Genomic DNA, 16,805 nt, shown 5'->3' on the forward strand with positions numbered 1-16,805 from the left:
TCCCCAAAAGTCGGTAGGACCGTGCTGGCTGAAAACATCAGTCCCAGACCCAATGAAAAAGAGTGCTACCCATTAGCCGTTCTGTAACTTCTCCCCAGCAGGCATGGTGGGTGGAGAAACGGGCCCCCTGTGTGCCCGGAAAGGCAGAATCCTCCTCCAGGGAACTCAGAAAAAGTCACCTCTGACCTTTATTATGTCTTGGACAATAGCGGAAAGTTTATCTGTGGGAACTTGCCTGTGAAAATTACAACAACAAAAATCAATAGGGGATGATTTAATATAAAGTATACAGCTTCCTCCACATGAGGGCTTCCTCAGAAGAGGAAGAAGGGGGGACAACCAAGACAAATTCTCCTTAAAAACAACACTCCCTCTAGCTCGTCCCTGCTCCCCAACACTCAGAAACAAACCTACACAGAGGGAGGTCACAGAAGCGCACCCGGGAGGATGTGAAATCGCCAAGCCCAAGGATCTACTCCAGGCTGTTGCCATCACTCCTCCCCTCCCCTAGAGACCCGAGGATTCCTAAGTCCACAGGAAAGAGGGAAAGTAAGTGCCCTCTCTCTTTAAAAGAATTTAAAGGGATTTTGTTGGATCAGCTTCGACCCTGAAGCTTCAACTTAGCCGTTTATTAAGTAAAGATGCCTCCTGCATCTCTCCTGATAATAATGGGAACTACTTCCAATCCATTTAATCAGTTATCTCTTAAAGGAAACGCCTTTTAATACTATCTGCTGAATTTTTTTCTCTCTTCCTGTGCAATCCTGGCCACAAAATCTATTGTACAGCTACAATTATCTGCCAGAATCAAAAAGGAGAACAATCTCAGCTTTATAGAGGTAGATTTTATGAGGAATGGTGGCCTAACAATTTGACAGAGGAATTTTATCTGGATAAGAATCCTGAGTTTCACATGCTTAAGCAAATTCTGGGATGTTCAGTGATGCTATTCTGCACACCTGCTTGTCCGGGGAAAGTTTTGTTGCATTCGTGACTTCTGCATGCAAGGAGCAGAGTCAGCGCACCCTGGGAAACCCAAGGCTGAGGGGAAGGAGTGAGGGCTTTCTCACTCAGAAATAGAGGGACTGCTCTAAACCAGTGGCCTGTCCTGCTCTTGGTAAATCCAGAGCCCCGTTTTGGTTTCAAACCTCCCTGTCTGGGAACTCCTACAACTTCCAAACTCCAGAAGTGGGGACCACAGCCCATCTCCCACCTCCTCCCCGGGTACAGAGGGGAGTGCGGCTTTGCCTTCCCTCCAGCCCCCGGACATGCTGGAACTCTAAACCTGCCAGGGTAGAAATAATTTTGGATGACATTTCACCTTAGTATACTTCCCAAAGCCCTGGCAAAGATTCTTCCATCCTTTTTCCCTGTCTCCTTCCCTTTCTCCTTCTGTTTCTAGCTTGAAGGAGCATGCAAGAGAGTCAAAAAGGCAGGCTGACTTCCATGTTTTATGTTCCCTGGTGTGTTTAAAAAAAATAAGTAACTCTCAAAGCAGAGTTGCGAACATTATGGTACAATAAATTGAACAAATTAACATTTGTAACACTAAAACCACAATATAACTCAAATGTATTATGCAGAAGAAAATTCCAACACATGTGCATGCATGTGTGTGTACGTATCTATCTATCACTGCCTCTGTCATATAGATGTCATGAGAAAGCGCTGCAGGGGTAAAGTTCAGACACAATTCTCAAGTTCAAAGTGACCACGCGCTTTCACTTCTGCCCTGTACAAATGCATCAGCTCATTTGGAGGCAACGTCAAAGTCTAATTCAAGCTCCTTGGGCGTGAGAGCTGGAAGCCAGCAGCTGCCCATGCCAAAGGCCCTGAAGGGAGCCTGCCTAACGCTTACCCCTCAAGCACCAAGGAATATTTGAGCTCTTTTGACTCTAAATTATTTCTGCTGAATATTTTCCTTACTGCTTAAGCCGAGGCACAAAAGAGCCACCTGTTTTGGATCCCAGACTCAGCTCTTTAAGCTCGGGGTGTTGCGTCCGGCACTGAGGGGGTTCACGGGGGGTGGTAGTAGGGGTACACGAGGCTGGAAATGCAAGGGCCCCTCAGGCTGAGCTTGGAGCCGGCACACTGCCCCGCGCAGGCCGCTGTGTTGGCCAACCTGAGTGCGTGCTGAACCGGAATTCAAGGCACAGGGACACATCCGACGCCACTTAATCCGCAGGAAGTTTAAGCTCATGTGGAGAAGGGCTGGGGCGCAGGGAAGGGCAGGCAGTTGGCACCAGCAGCCCAGTTGCTCACAGAAGGCCCCCCGCATCGGCGAAGACCAGGCAAAGCTCTGCGCGGCGGGAGGCGTCTGACCTGGCGTGGACCTGAGCAGGGGCCGCCGCCAGGTGAGGAACAGTCTCCATCGAAGGACCGACATCAAGAACCGGGCTGGGTAGTGAGGGGAACAGAAGATGGCCCGTGCGTCCCCAGCACGAGAAGTGAGCAAGGTTGAAGTGGTGGACCGCGACCTGGGGAAGAGGTGTGCATTTCGTTTATAGGTTAGAGAAAGCATAGAGCCCCCCGGAACCCTGCTCCTCAAGTGCTGGAGGCTTCGGCAGCTCTGGGCACCTAAGCCTCCTTGGGGGCTTTCTCAGCTTGCCGCCCCTCCCTTGGTGGCAGCCACCTCGCCTTTGCGTGGGTGCGGGGTCTCGGTGCAAACGATGCTGCCCCGGCTGCAGGGGCATCCTCATCCTTTTCTCTCCTTTGTGGAATCTTGGGCAGGAGGTTCCTCCCACCCCAGCAGGACTCCATGTGGCCTGAGGCTCATGGCTGCCCACTGGTTGGTGCGTTCTTCTGTTGTGCAACATTTCTTCTCCATCACTCAGTGGGAATGCGTAGGTTCCTTTTTTTTTGAAAGATTTATTTATAACCTCCCCCCCTCCTCCATTATCTGCTGTCTGTGTCCATTCACTGTGTGTTCCCCCGTGTCTGCTTATCTTCTCTTTAGTTTGCAGTAGGAACTGATTCTGGGACCTTCCAGTGTGGGAGAGAGATGCTCAATCTCTTGTGTCACCTCAGCTCCCTGGTCTATGGTGCCTCTTATTGTCTCTCCTCTGTGTTTCTTTTTGTTGCTGCACCTTGCTGCACCAGCATTCTCACATGGGCCAGCACTTCTCTTGGGCCAGCTCGCAGCATGGGCCAGCACTCCACTCAGGCCAACTCGCCCGCACAGGCCACCTTGCCTTTACTAGGAGGACCCGGGAATTGAACCCTGGACCTCACATGTGGCCGATGGAAGCCCAATTGCTTGAGCCACATCTGCTTCCCTGGATGTTTTTGACCAAGTTCAAACAGTGTTTCGATTTTCTGATGAAGTTTTGGACCTTACTTTCAAGCGTGCATTATGTGAATGCACAGCTTCTTGTTCATATTTGGGCTTTGCGGGCTTTACAAGACTTAATTCAGGTAGCATGCATGTTCTGGTGTATTTGCTCACTTCCTCTGAAAGCCTTTACCTTCACAGCAATCATCGCTTTTCCCAAGTGGCTGCTGCTGGAGGGACAAGGTGGTCTCCATGTTCCGACCCGCTCTTTGTATTTTGTCCCCGTTTCCACCTTCGCGGTACCTTCTGCCCGGGCAGTGGGCAAAGGGGCCATTTCTGGTGAGGTGCCTATCAGAAGCTTGGCCTGATTCTGTCATTTAGGGTTTGGCTTCTGTATCCATTAGAGCTCTGGAGCATTTCTTCTGCCCATTCAGGTAGCTCTTTCTTTTTCTCTGTCCTTCAATTGTGGAAGTAAATTTTGATTTTCCTGAAGTTTGGCATTGTCATCTAAATGATAGTTTAGGTCTGCATTAACTTGTTGCTCATTCTACTCGCAGGACCTTTAAGCTAATTTTGCCTTCATCGTCCTAGAATTGGCAGGCTGTGTCTTCCAGGGACCCGGTCTGTCTTTGAATATGAGACATAAACAGTGGCGTGGAGAGAGGGGCTCTCTTTCTACTTGCTCTGTGTGGGCCTGTTTTATGTTTCAGTAAAGAGGTGACACTGTTCAGACTTTTATTAGGTAAAGCCAAACTCAGTTTATCTAAGCTGTCCAGGTAGCTCGTCTCTCTTGACGGCAATTCGAGGCCTTCACAGGACTGTCATTGGTGACCCGTGAAGAATTTTACAGGGGTCTTCCGCTCATCCGACAGCCCTTTGACTATATATTTTTCCAACTTAAATTATGTCCGTTTCCTTCCATAAAAACTGTCAAGCGTCACTCAGGCCATCTCCGTCTGAGACCCAGAGGGGCCAGGGCGCTGTCTCAAGCCTTGAGCCACCCCCGTGCCCAAGCAGCAGCCAGAGTCCAGGTTTGCAGCGGTCAGCGGGCCATGCACCAGAGGCCTCGCCCCTCTCCCTGGTGGCCGGTCCCTGCTGTGCCACCACAAGAGTGCCCTGCACTTGAGCAGCCCAGACAGGCACCTGGAGGCCAGGACAGACTGCTGGTGGGAGCAGAGGAGGAGGCCAGACCGGGCTGGGTGCTGCCTAGACATTCTCCAGCATTCCACACGGAGAAAGTGAAACTCTGTCCAGCAATCTAGGAAGAAGCACGAGACCACTTGCCCTTGGAGATGCTTCCTGACTCCACAGAAAACGGAGGTACCTCAAAAAAAAAAAAAATGGAGCAGAGGTGGCTTGAGTGGTTGAGTGCCTACTTCCCAGAAGGGAGGTCCTGGGTTCAGTTTCCGACGCCTCCTAAAAGCAAACAGCAGGAACGTGGCTGTGGCTCAATCAGTTGGTCTCCTGTCTACCATATGGGAGGCCCTGGGGCCTCCTTGTGAAGGCAGGCTCGCCCGCATGCTGTGGAGAGCTGCTGGACCGGGCGCTGTGGAGTGCCGCCCGGCCCACAAGCGCCGCGGAGACCCGACTCAGCAAAGTGGTGCAACCAAAAAGGGAGACAATAAAAATGCAGAAGAGCGCACAGCGAATGGGCACAGAGAGCCGACAGCAAGCAAGCTGCAAGGGGGGGAAATAAATGAAAATAAAATAAGACAGAAGAACACACAGCGGCTGGACATGGAGAGCACACAGCACACCAAAAGCTGCAAGGCGGGGGATAAAAAAATGAACAGCAAACAAACGGAAAAACCAACTCAGAGGAGCTGACAAGGCTTAGGGGTTGAGCACCGGCTTCCCACGTATGAGGCCCCAGGTTCAATCCCCAACCCTGGTACCTCAAGAAAGGAAAGAAAGGAAGAAAACAGAAGTCCATGGCCATCCACGCCCATTGTCCTTTCTCTGCGCAGGGTGCCTCAGGGCACTGCAGCAGGGCCACTTCCCAAGAGGGAATCCCAGAAACCCAAGCAGCCGCCTGCCGCTCCTTCTTCCCTTCATTTAAGCCCTTCCTCCTGCTGCTCCAGAAGCCTGATCCTGCCTGAAAATGCCAGCTAAAGCTCCCCCCCCCCCAGGCTTCCTCCTGGTGTGGGCACAAAAACAAGGGCAGGAAAATAGGGACATTACTAAAGTATTTATTTTTCTTTTTTGAAAGGTCAAGGTTTCCCCGTGATGCTGAGTATAACTGAGGCATAGCTTGTTCAAGGTAAATTATAACTCAAGTATAATGTACGTACAGAGAATTAAACACATCATAAATTTTATGATAGATTGATTGCTGGAGAATACATACATCTGAGTAACCCATATCCCCGTCAGGAGAAGTATTTCCATCCCCCAGGCAGCCTTCTCTCGCCCCTTCCACCCAAGACCTCCCCGTGCTGGCAGAGGAAAACAATCTTTTTCTGTCTGGATTCTTTGCTCATAGAATGTCTTTTGAGAGCCATTGTGTTGCTGCACATATTAGTAGATCGTACGTTTTATTGCTAAATGGTATTCTATTGTATGGTTAAACCACGATTTATTTATGAATCCATTCATATCATGGCTGATATTTAAAATCTTTCTTTTTATTTTTCAGAAATGAAGCCTCTATCAATATCCTTGTATATGTTCATTGATATGTCCATATCTGTATCTATCCATCTGTCTATCTGTATAATTTATTTGGGGTAAATACTTAACAGGTGAAATTGCTGAGTCATAGGATAAGTGTCTACTTTAAAAGAAGATGCCACATAATATTCACCTGCATTTTATGAGAGTTCTAGTTGCTCCATATTTTCACTAACATTTGATGTGGTCAGATTTAATTTTAGCTATTCTGGTAGATATGCAGTTGTATTTCATTGACGAGTTTCTTTGCTGACAAACGATGTGTTTTTTATTGTGTTGGCCAGTCACACATCTTTCCTTAGGAAGAGTCTTTTCAAGTCTTTTGCCCATTTATAAATTGTTACTTTTCTTTTATTCTTGAATTATGAAAGTTCTTTACGTAATCTGGGTAAAAGTTTGTCAGGTATATGGATGGCAAATATTTTCCCCCAAATGAGGTTCACCAATTTGTTTTTGTAATTATATATTTAATCAGCAGAAGTTGTTAATTTTTATGAAGCCCAATCCTTTTCTTTGCTTTTATTGTTAGTGATTTTCTGTCACAATTAAGAACCATTTCTAAACCCAAGATAGCAAAGATTTTCTCCTGTTTTCCTTCATTTCCTTTATTCTCTTACTACACCATTTGGACCTATGACCCATCCCAAAAGGAAGTAGTGAATTATTTCAGTTCCAACCTTAACAATGACACATGTACAGCTGTCACTTGCTCCCTCCCTAGTTTTTCATATTCTCTTTGTCCAGAGAAAGCAAAGGAAATGCTGCATGTAAAAAATGATGTAAATAATCTAAAGAAACAGACAGAATTCCATGTACAGGGGGTTAAAAAGCAATAGCCATCTCACTGTTTGCAGTGCTATGTTCTGTGGGCAGTATAGAAGGATGAGGAGGCTTTTGTTCTCTCCACCTTTGGAGAACCAGAAGAGACACCCTCACACTCCGAAATAATGTTTTTAACATTTCACCTGAAAAAGTGACTGAGAGTAACAAAGACAAAGACATTTTGAAGGCACCTCATAGAACATGCCAATTCCGCAGTAGTGAGAACTGACTGCATTATTGCTTTCTAAAGGACTCTAAAGTCCTTGGATCATTATTTCCCTTTTGGAAAGCAAGTGTGCAAGTGTCTCGAGTCAGGTACCTACAAAAACACTGACGCCCAAGCTCTATTCTCTGAACTTTCCTCTATTAAAAAAAAATTCTAAAAAGCAAATATCAACTAAACCACCACAACTTGTAGAAACTGTACTAACAATTTGAATACCCAAAACCCTGAAGTGCAGCATTTGCCCTTTGCACAAAAAGCTCCAATAAAAGGTGTTCATTGTATCTTGAATGTCATTTTCAAAATGCCATTTTCCTTCTCTCTTGGAAACTACACTTGCTGTATTGTATACATGCATTTGGCCATGTGGAGAGAAGCTGCTGGAGTCTGTGACTCAGGCCCCCTGCTTTCCACTGGAAGAACAGAAGAGGCTGTTAGTGAGAAACAGTCATCTAGAGGGCTTGGAAATCATGTGGATGGAGAGGGTAGATTTGCAAATTGGCACTTCGGCCCATTTTCTGCCAGCTTTTTAAATGCATGGAAGTATGCAGCCCCACAAATTAGCTTCTCAAACACAATTTGTATAGTGCATGTCCATTTATTATAGGATGCCTGTGGGGCTTGGAGAAAGCTTGGTTGGCAAGCTATTCAAATTCTGGATTGCCAAAGAGTTGTCCATTTCCATAGTGAAAGCATTTGTCAAAATGGCAACGATGATGCTGGCAGTTCTGTGACATGGACAGATGGCCAGTAGAGGCCATGAAGACTTTGGTAAATAGCACACCCACCAGTCTTACAACTGAAGCATTTCCAGCAATCTTCAGCGATCCAAGAAGAATCCTAGATGCCTTGAGTTGTTGATGCTGTTGTTCCAATGTCTCTAGAGCTCTGTCTCTTCTGTGGGATCAGTTCTCTGGCACCCCTGCCACCCCCCTCCACACACACACACACAATATGCCAGTAACACGAAAGAACAAAAAGGCGGCCGACTGCCTCACTGCTTTCAGAGTAGTTTGGTGTCTGACTGGAAAGTGAGAGCCATTTGCCCTCTTTCTGTTATCACCATTCTGGGGTTGCTGCAAAGAACTTTGGCCCAGATTACCACAAAGAATGAAAGAGAAGTTGTTGAAAGGTGCAGTGTCGTTGTGCCTAAAGGATCTTTTAAAAGTTTGAACGTATGACGTCAGCTTATGTAACGAGGCACCCAACTCTCCGGATGAAAAGATAGGATCTGATTTTCCTCATTTGAGGCAGCTGGAAAAGTAGGATCGTACATCAGATTTATTAATCTCTCAAAATCTGGATGCTGTGAGAGCTCCTCATTTCCCAGGTACTTTGTAGGATGCCTCCCTTTTGGAGTTTTTCTATTGTTTTTTCCTCATGATGAAGACTGGGATTCTGGGTTATTGGGAGGAAGACGAGATAGAGATGAAGCACCATTTTCATCACATCTTCTCAAGCATGTACCCTTGATGGCCTGGCTGAGGTGTGTCAGCGTTCTCCACTGTAAAGTTACTCTTTTCCCCCTTGCCATCCTCTCCTCTTAGAAAGGAAGTTACTTTGTTCTCACACCTAAGGAAGGTGGGGCTCTGCTCCACCTCCTGGAGGGGGAAGTATTACACACATTATTTGGCAATCATGTATCTGCCTCAGTCTGAGCTCTTGGATATTTATTTTAACTTTGGATCACAAACCAGTTGTGCTTTATTTACTTTGCTGCTCAAACTGTTCCCGCTTTGGCCATTCGGAGCTCTCTCTTTTGGCCCCCATTCTTCTTTGACATGCTTCCAACAGTGTGTGTGCATGTGTGTGTGTGTGCGCTGAGCACTTCCTTACTTTCTAGCACTACAAGGTTTGCCAGGCTCTCCTTCTATATTCACTGCTCCAGTCTTGGACTCAGCCATTTCTCCAAGGACCCCTGGTCCCTTTCATTGGAGATTGGTCTTAGAAACCAAGACGAGGGTGCTCGGGGCATTTGATGCTCCTGGAGGGTTATTTCCTAGGCCCTCTCAGCTGGCAGAACCAAATCACATGTCATGCAATCTTTATTAAACTAAGCTTGAGTCCACACTCAAGTCTCCTGCACTAATCCATTTCCACATGCATCATTCTAGCCCCCCCCCTTGCTTATGTGTAAGCGCTCACCTCCAAAGTGAGAAAGCTGGCTCCCCCCATTTACTTAATTGTTCCATTCCAGAATACATACGAGGTAGTATCAGGATCGTTAAGCCATGCTCCTGCAGGAAGCAACTTTATCAGATAGGGTACAGAAGGCATGTGCAGCAGCTCTTGCCTTTAGCTTCTTAGTTCATTATCTTTCTGTCTATTTATTTATTTATTTATTATTGAATTTTATTTGTTGCAAAAACTCTTAGGTCATTTTCAAAGTTACTTAGGTCAGCACCGTTTTCCCCACCACCTTCAGATTGGTCGATGGCACGTTTGTAATACAATTAGATTATCTTTTTTTTTTTTTTTTTAAAGATTTATTTATTTATTTAATTTCCCCCCTTCCCCTGGTTGTCTGTTCTTGGTGTCTATTTGCTGCGTCTTGTTTCTTTGTCCGCTTCTGTTGTCGTCAGCGGCACGGGAAGTGTGGGCGGCGCCATTCCTGGGCAGGCTGCTCTTTCTTTTTCACGCTGGGCGGCTTTTCCTCACGGGCGCACTCCTTGCGCGTGGGGCTCCCCCACGCGGGGGACACCCTTGCGTGGCACGGCACTCCTTGCGCGCATCAGCACTGCGCATGGCCAGCTCCACATGGGTCAAGGAGGCCCGGGGTTTGAACCGCGGACCTCCCATATGGTAGACGGACGCCCCAACCACTGGGCCAAAGTCCGCCTTTCCCAATTAGATTATCTTGTCATAGTCTGTGTTCCTTCCTGGGCTGCTCCAACCTGCTCGACACTTTGAAATTTTCAAACATGAAGGTTCATTCTTTGTGCTTTAGGTTCTCTGGGTTTCAACAAGTGTGCTATTATATAGTATCTTACTCAATATTTTTACTGTTTTTAAAATCCATGTTTCTTTTATTCATCCTCTCCTTCTCTCCTCTGTACCTCTGCAACCACTGATCGTTTTACTGTTTCCATAGTTTGGTTTTCCAGAATGTCATATAAGAGGAACCATACAATAAGCCTTTTCATATTGGCTTATTTCCCTCAACAATGCACATTTAAGGTTTTTGCATGTCTTTTTGTGGTTTGATAGTTCATTTCTTTTTTTTTACCCTCCCCCCTCCTCGTGGCTTTTTGCATGCTGTCTGCTCTCTGTGTCCATTTGCTATGCATTCTTCTGTGTCTGTATTTATTTATTTTTATTTTCCCTCCCTCCTGTGGCTTGCTTGCTATCTGCTCTTTGTGTCCATTTGCTGCACACTGTTTTGTGTTTTTGCTTGTCTCCCTTTTATTTTGTTGCATCACCTTGCTGAGTTGGCTCTTCATGGCGCTTGTGGGCCAAGGACAGTATTCGGTGCCTGCAGGCCGGGTGGCGCTCTGCAGCCTGTGGGCGAGCCTGCCTTCACAGGGAGGCCCCAGGACATGAACCCAGGGCCTCCCACATGGTAAACAGGAGCCCAGCTGACTGAGCCACAGTCACCTCCCAGTTCATTTCTTTTTATCACTGATTAGTATTCCATTATATCAATGACATCTTGGTTACTTCTAGTTTTTGGTGATTATACACAAAGCTAATGTAAACATTTGCATTCAGGTTTTCATATAAACAATAGTTTTCCAGTCAATTGAGTAAATACCTAAGAGTGTTATTTTTTGAGCATGCAGTAAGACTATGTTGTTTTTTTTTGTTAGACTGTCAAACTGTCTTTCAAAGTAGTTGCATCATTTTGCATTCCCACCAGAAATGCAGGAGGGTTCCCATACTCTGAATCCTTGCTAGAATTTTGTACTGTCATGTTTTTGGACTTTAGCCATTCCCACAGGAGTGTTATATCTTATTTTTGTTTACAGTTCCGTGATGACAAATGATGATAAGCATATTTTCATATGCTTATTTTCCATCTGTATATCTTCTTTGATGAGGATTTTGTTTATATGTTTTGCTCATTTTTTAATTGGGCTCTCTTATTGTTCAGATTTAACTGTTCTTGGCTATTTGGGATAAAAGTTCTTTATAAGATATGTGATTTGCATACATTTTATCCCAGTCCAAGGCTTATCTTTTAAGTCTTTTAACAGTGTATTTTACAGAGCAGAGATTTTTAATTTTAATAAAATACATTAATTTTTCTTTGATGGATGTACTTTTGATGTCCTATCTAAAAACTCATTAGAAAATCCAAGGTCACAGAGATTTTCTCCTCTTTTGTTTTTTTTTCCAGAAGTTTTAGAGAATTGTGTTTAGTACTCAATTCTATGATCCACTTCAAGTTAGTTTTTGTGAAAGGTATGAGAGATGTGTCCATGCTTTTTTTTTGAGGGGGGGGGGCATTTGAATGTGCAGTTCTAGCACCATTTATTGCAAAGACTATCCTTTCTCTATTGAATTACTTTATTCTTTTGTCAAAGATCTGTTGATTATAATTGTATGAGTGTATTTCTGGGCTCTCTATTCAATTCCATAGTCTATATACTATGTTGTCCAGATCACATGTAGTTTTATAGTATATCTCCAAGGAAGTCCTCCAAAATTTTTTCTTTATCTTCAGCATTGTATAGACTATTCTGTGTATTTTGCATTTCCATATAAATTTTGAAATCATTTTGATGATATCCACAAAATACCTTTCTGGGATCTCGATTGGGATTGCATTGAATCTGTTCATCTAATTGGAAAGAGCTTACATCTTGACAAAGTTGAGTCTTCCAATCCTTGTTCAATCCATGTTTGAGTTCTTTCACCAGAATCTTATAGATTTCCATACATAGATCCTATACACTTGCTTGATTTATAACTAAGTATTTAGAATTTTTGGTGCTACTATAAATGGTATTGTGTTTGTTAATTTCAAAGTCCAATTGTTCATTGCTGGTATATGGAAAGCAATCATGCTACAATAACTTATTAATTCTATAAGGTTTTAGTAGTGTTTAATCTTGATTCTTTGGGATTTTCCATAGAGACAGTTATGTCAGCTTTGAACACAGGACTTATATTTCTTCCTTCTGATCTGCATGCATTTTATTGCCTTTCCTTTGCTTATTGCACTCCTTAGGACTTAAAGAACAATGTGGAATAGGGTCAGTAAGGGGACCTCCTTGCTTTAGGGGGAAAGCGTCTAGTTTCTCATCACTCAGTGTGATGTTAACTCCAGGGTTTTGTTGATGTTCTTTGTCAAGTTGCGGAAGTTCCCCTCTATTCTCACTTTACTGAGAAATTTTGTAATTTCCTTAATGATTATTAGATTTGTCAAGTACCTTTTCTGTATCAATTGATAAGTTCATTTGATTTTTTCTTCTGTAGCTTATGGATATAGTGAATTACATTCATTGGTTTTTCAAATGTTGAAGCAGCCTTGCTTACATGGAATATTACCACTTGGTTGTGGTGTATTGTTTATAAATTTTTGGATTTGATTTGTTAATATTTTGTTAAGGACTTTTTAAACCATGTTCATAAAAGATATTGGTATGAACCAATTCTATATTTTTTGTATTAGCATGATACTGGACTCACAGAATGAATTAAGAATTCTTCCCTTTTCTTTTTTTCTGGAAGAAAGAGACTATAGAGATTTCATATCATTTTTTCCTTAATTGTTTGAGTTCACCAGTGAAATTGTCTGGGTCTGATGCTTCCTGTTTTGGAAGGGTTCTGTTGATTCAATTTCTTGAATAGACGTAGGCCTATTTAGATGATCTATTGCTCTTTGTGTGAATTTTAGTACTTTCTGTCTTTCAAAAAATTGGCCCATTCATCTAAGTGCAGCTCAGTCTTAAAACAAAAACAAACAAAACAAAACCTTGATGATTCAGGAAAATAAGGTGTGACCTCCAGGGAACTGAATTTCTAGATTTTATCATTTATATGCCGTTGACTATTTTCTCCACTTCCATTTAGAAACTACAGGGCCCAGTCCTTGTTTGTTTAAAATCAGCCAGTTGGCAAACAAGCTGCCCAATTATTAGGAAACAATTAGAGCAGCTGAAAGTTCAGTGACTTTCCATTAGTCTGATGCATATTCATGCCACCTGTAAGAAGAGCTGCAAGTCATTAATGCTTATTTTCTCACCATACACCAAATTAAAACTTTAAAGTACATGTTCATGAAGGTTGCACTTGACAAAAGGCCTCCAAGTCTATGCTTTGTGTGTTATTTTGCACCGAGCACACAAAGGGGACCGCAGTGACCTGTGTCATTCTTGGCCCAAGAACCTGTCAATCATGCTGCCTTCAGGAAGCCGGCAGCAGCAGCCGTGCAGCTCACAGCTCCGCTGGGAAAACAGCACTGCACGGACCACTCCTGCGCTTGCTTCCGGCAACACATCAGGCGCTAAGGTCTGCTCGTCACTAAGGAAATTTCCTCTGCTTCCCCATCAAAATGCACACACCCCCGCACACACGCAGTCTAGGCTAACGGAGGGAAGCAGACTGCTGTGTACCCGAGAGAGACTCATCCCCTAATTCAATTTTGGCCCTGGGTTTAAGAAATAAATTCCTGTTAGGCCTGGGCTAAATGTTGAGGATACAAATGGAGAGAAAATGGAAAATGGCTTTTAGCGAGCATAAGCCTAACTTGAATAATTGTCACCATGTTACCAGGAGGACTTATCTGCTGGTACAGTATTCCGTTAGGGGCTACCTCCCAGCAGACGCTTTGGAAAGCAGTGCAGATTTCCTTTGTCGAACGGAGGAGCTCAGTAACTGGCTTTGGCAGCCATTCCATCTTAATAAAAAATCTTCTCTCATCTTATTTTGGAAATCTTGCTTTTAAAAATACCTTTTTATACTATTCTTTCAACAACAATCTCCGTTTTTTAAAAATGCAGGGCCTGGGTGACTTCTTTCTCTCTTGACACATTCATTCTTCCAAGCCCTATGTTTTTCTTGGCAACTGCCTCTTGAGCTTTAGAGCAGTCATTTATTTTTACGACTTTTTTTGAGAGTGCCCATTGTTTTCCTCTCTCAGCATGTGACCTGTGAAAGTGGTAATGTTGTTGGAATCCATGGACACCCATATTTTCCTAATGGTTGAGAGGATGGATTTCCATATTGTTAAGTTGAAACATCACTTTTATTTTTCATTTTGTAAAATGACAGGTTTAATCTGCAACGGTTTCCTGCGCAATTCTTTGTTCAGTGCCTATCGGTGCTATTTAAATTTCAGTCTACTTATTAAAATATGTTCATAAAATACCCATATAAATATAGCTACTTTGAGACTCATTCCCCTTTAGAAATGTGCTTCTACATTTTCCTATAAATTTCCAACTATCAGATAAAAATAAACCTATCTTGATTCAGGAATAGTCCCCAATCTTTGCAAACTCCATGTAGAAAATGTCCTTTTCTCATTGAATATAAATATTTTTAAGTAAAATTCCTTATGCATTGCTGATATAAATGACTTCAATGGGAAAACAAAGACAAGAGGAAGCAGGGATAAGCTTCTTAGTTACTGTTACTAAACAGTGAAGTACGGAAAAGTAGAAGATGCTGAAATCCAATATGGATGCCCCTTAGGTGCTATGACATGGCAAATCCCAACGAATAAAATTCTCTGTAAATCAAACTTATCTTTTGAAAAAATTATCCTTTGATTTGTGTCCAAAAGACTAACAGAAGCAAAAAACAAAAAATAAAACCAAAGGCAAAAACAAAACCATAAAAACAAACAGACCAATGAGCAAAAATATATAAACAGAATTACAAGAACAACAAAATAGGTGTTGATGTGGCTGTGTATAAAAGCCATGACCAGTGCTTCTAACAAGTAAGGACAGCTATATTTTTTTATTGTCCATGTATGTCTAAGCTCAGGCCAAGAGCAAGAAATGTTCCTTGAGCCTGACAAATGTCTAGAAATAGAAAAATCAACAAGCAAATCCTTTTTCATACCAACCAGCTGTTTGTCACAAGATGACTAATAAGGTCTTTAGCAACTGAATCTATTAGCACTGCGCTAGTACCACGCCGTGCACAAACTGATGTCCTAGGACCTGAGCAGTAGATGCGTGTGGCTGTGTCAGGGCACGTCCTGGCTTATAACCAGCTGCTTTCACCCTCCAGGCCTCTGCTACTTGCTTAGAGAGGATCCCGCCAGCCCTCCACCGACGAAGCTGTGTCAAATCATCCCCTATTGCTCGTCAGACTCCCCGCTCCACCATTCAAAAAACAGAAGGCATAAAGGTGAATACGAACATAAGAAAGTCGCTCACATCTGCTCCTGCAGCCTTTCCATGTAGTCTCTGAAGTCCTGGGCGTCCCCCAGCCCCATGTCCTGGCAGACCCACTTAATGCTGTCGTCGCTGTCGAACAGGATGGAGTTGGTGTACGGGCCGCCGTCCTCCGGGAGAATGGTGGTGTAGGAAGTAAACTTGACTCTCTTCCTCTTGGGGCCCGAAGGGTTTATTGGGTCAGTCTTCATTTCCTTCTTGTAGACACAGTCAGGAGGTCTGAGGAGCTGGCTGTGGAAAGTCTTCTGGGGGCTGCAGTTGAGAAGGAAGTTCCTCTCCCCGAGCTGCAGCCCCCTGTCTATCATGGTCGTGCACAACTCCGACGGGAGCGTGATGTCAACGGGGTTCTCCAGAAGCTCCACCTCGTTCCCCAGCCAGACCCAGTCATGGGAGTGGGGGATGTTGCCCTGCTCGCTCACGGCAAACCTTTTGTGCCTGTACTTCCAAGCAAACGCCACGCAGTTGATCAAGAAGACCAGAATGGCCAGGCAGAAGACGCAGAGCAGGGCGTACATGCCGATCTCCAGGTCAGTTAGCCCCCTGGAGGTCACCGTCAGGTCACCAGGACTGTTGGGCTCGGGTAACTTCCTGCACGTGGGGAAGCTCGTGAACGCATCTGGACCACCGCTCTTGAGTAGCTTCTTCTTTCCCTCCATGGGAGACCGCGGCGTTGTGCTTTTGTTGGCACCTTCCCCTTGGCCAACAGATGCGCCATGTTGGAACCACTCCTGAACTGCCCTCTCCTGGCTTCCTTCTCGCTCTATGGAGTTACTGAGATGGCCTTTATACTCCTGATCCGTGCCCTCGATGTTGTTGGTGCCTCCTTGGTGCTCACCCACACTTGGTTCAAATTTGACCTTGACATGCCCTTTACCCACAGCAAGAACACTCTTCCTCTTGGTCTTCTGACAAGGTTCACTGATCGTAAGTTCTAACTTAATCAAGGGCCCTTGCCCTTCACCCTCCGCAACCATTTGGACAAAATGGCCATTTGGACAGAAGGCTTGGCTGACAGACCCCACCATTTCATCTATGATGAGAGATAAATGTCTAAGGGTGTCATCAAACCATCACTGAACAAAATCCACCAAAATGAAACCAAACATCAGGAATGATCAATGTGCTTAAAAATTAAATGTGCAGAATTGTAATTCCTATATCCTAAGTATATAGGATTGGAAAAGCAATTCTGATGCTCTGTAACCTTAAATAGTCCTTTACATGCATTGGGCTGTCACTAATGATGATCTATGTCCCACTGATGTGAAAACAAATAATTTATTTTAATAAATGCATTGAGGTATATATTAATTTATTTCATGTCACACCGCATAATTTGACTTTGACCCTTCTTAAACTGTTTTGAAAGATCAGGCAATACATCAGTAATATTTTTAAGTGCAACTAAGCAGGCCACCCCTGAAGATAATAGCACTTAAATTACAGTGTATTAGGAAACCAATGCAGA

The 16,805-nt window shown here is 44.1% G+C and overlaps 1 protein-coding gene across 1 annotated transcript; it reads right to left on the reverse strand.

Annotated features, from left to right (window-relative positions):
- Positions 1-15,265: 15,265 nt before the first annotated feature.
- LOC131274552 (transmembrane protein 132B-like) lies at positions 15,266-16,311 on the reverse strand. The gene has a single exon (XM_058281217.2). The coding sequence runs from the start codon at positions 16,309-16,311 to the stop codon at positions 15,316-15,318; it is 996 nt and encodes a 331-aa protein (XP_058137200.1). The 3' UTR covers positions 15,266-15,315.
- Between the last annotated feature and the right edge of the window lie 494 nt (positions 16,312-16,805).

Source organism: Dasypus novemcinctus, chromosome 19 (genome assembly GCF_030445035.2).
Source record: "Dasypus novemcinctus isolate mDasNov1 chromosome 19, mDasNov1.1.hap2, whole genome shotgun sequence".
NCBI classification, from domain to species: Eukaryota; Metazoa; Chordata; class Mammalia; order Cingulata; family Dasypodidae; genus Dasypus; species Dasypus novemcinctus.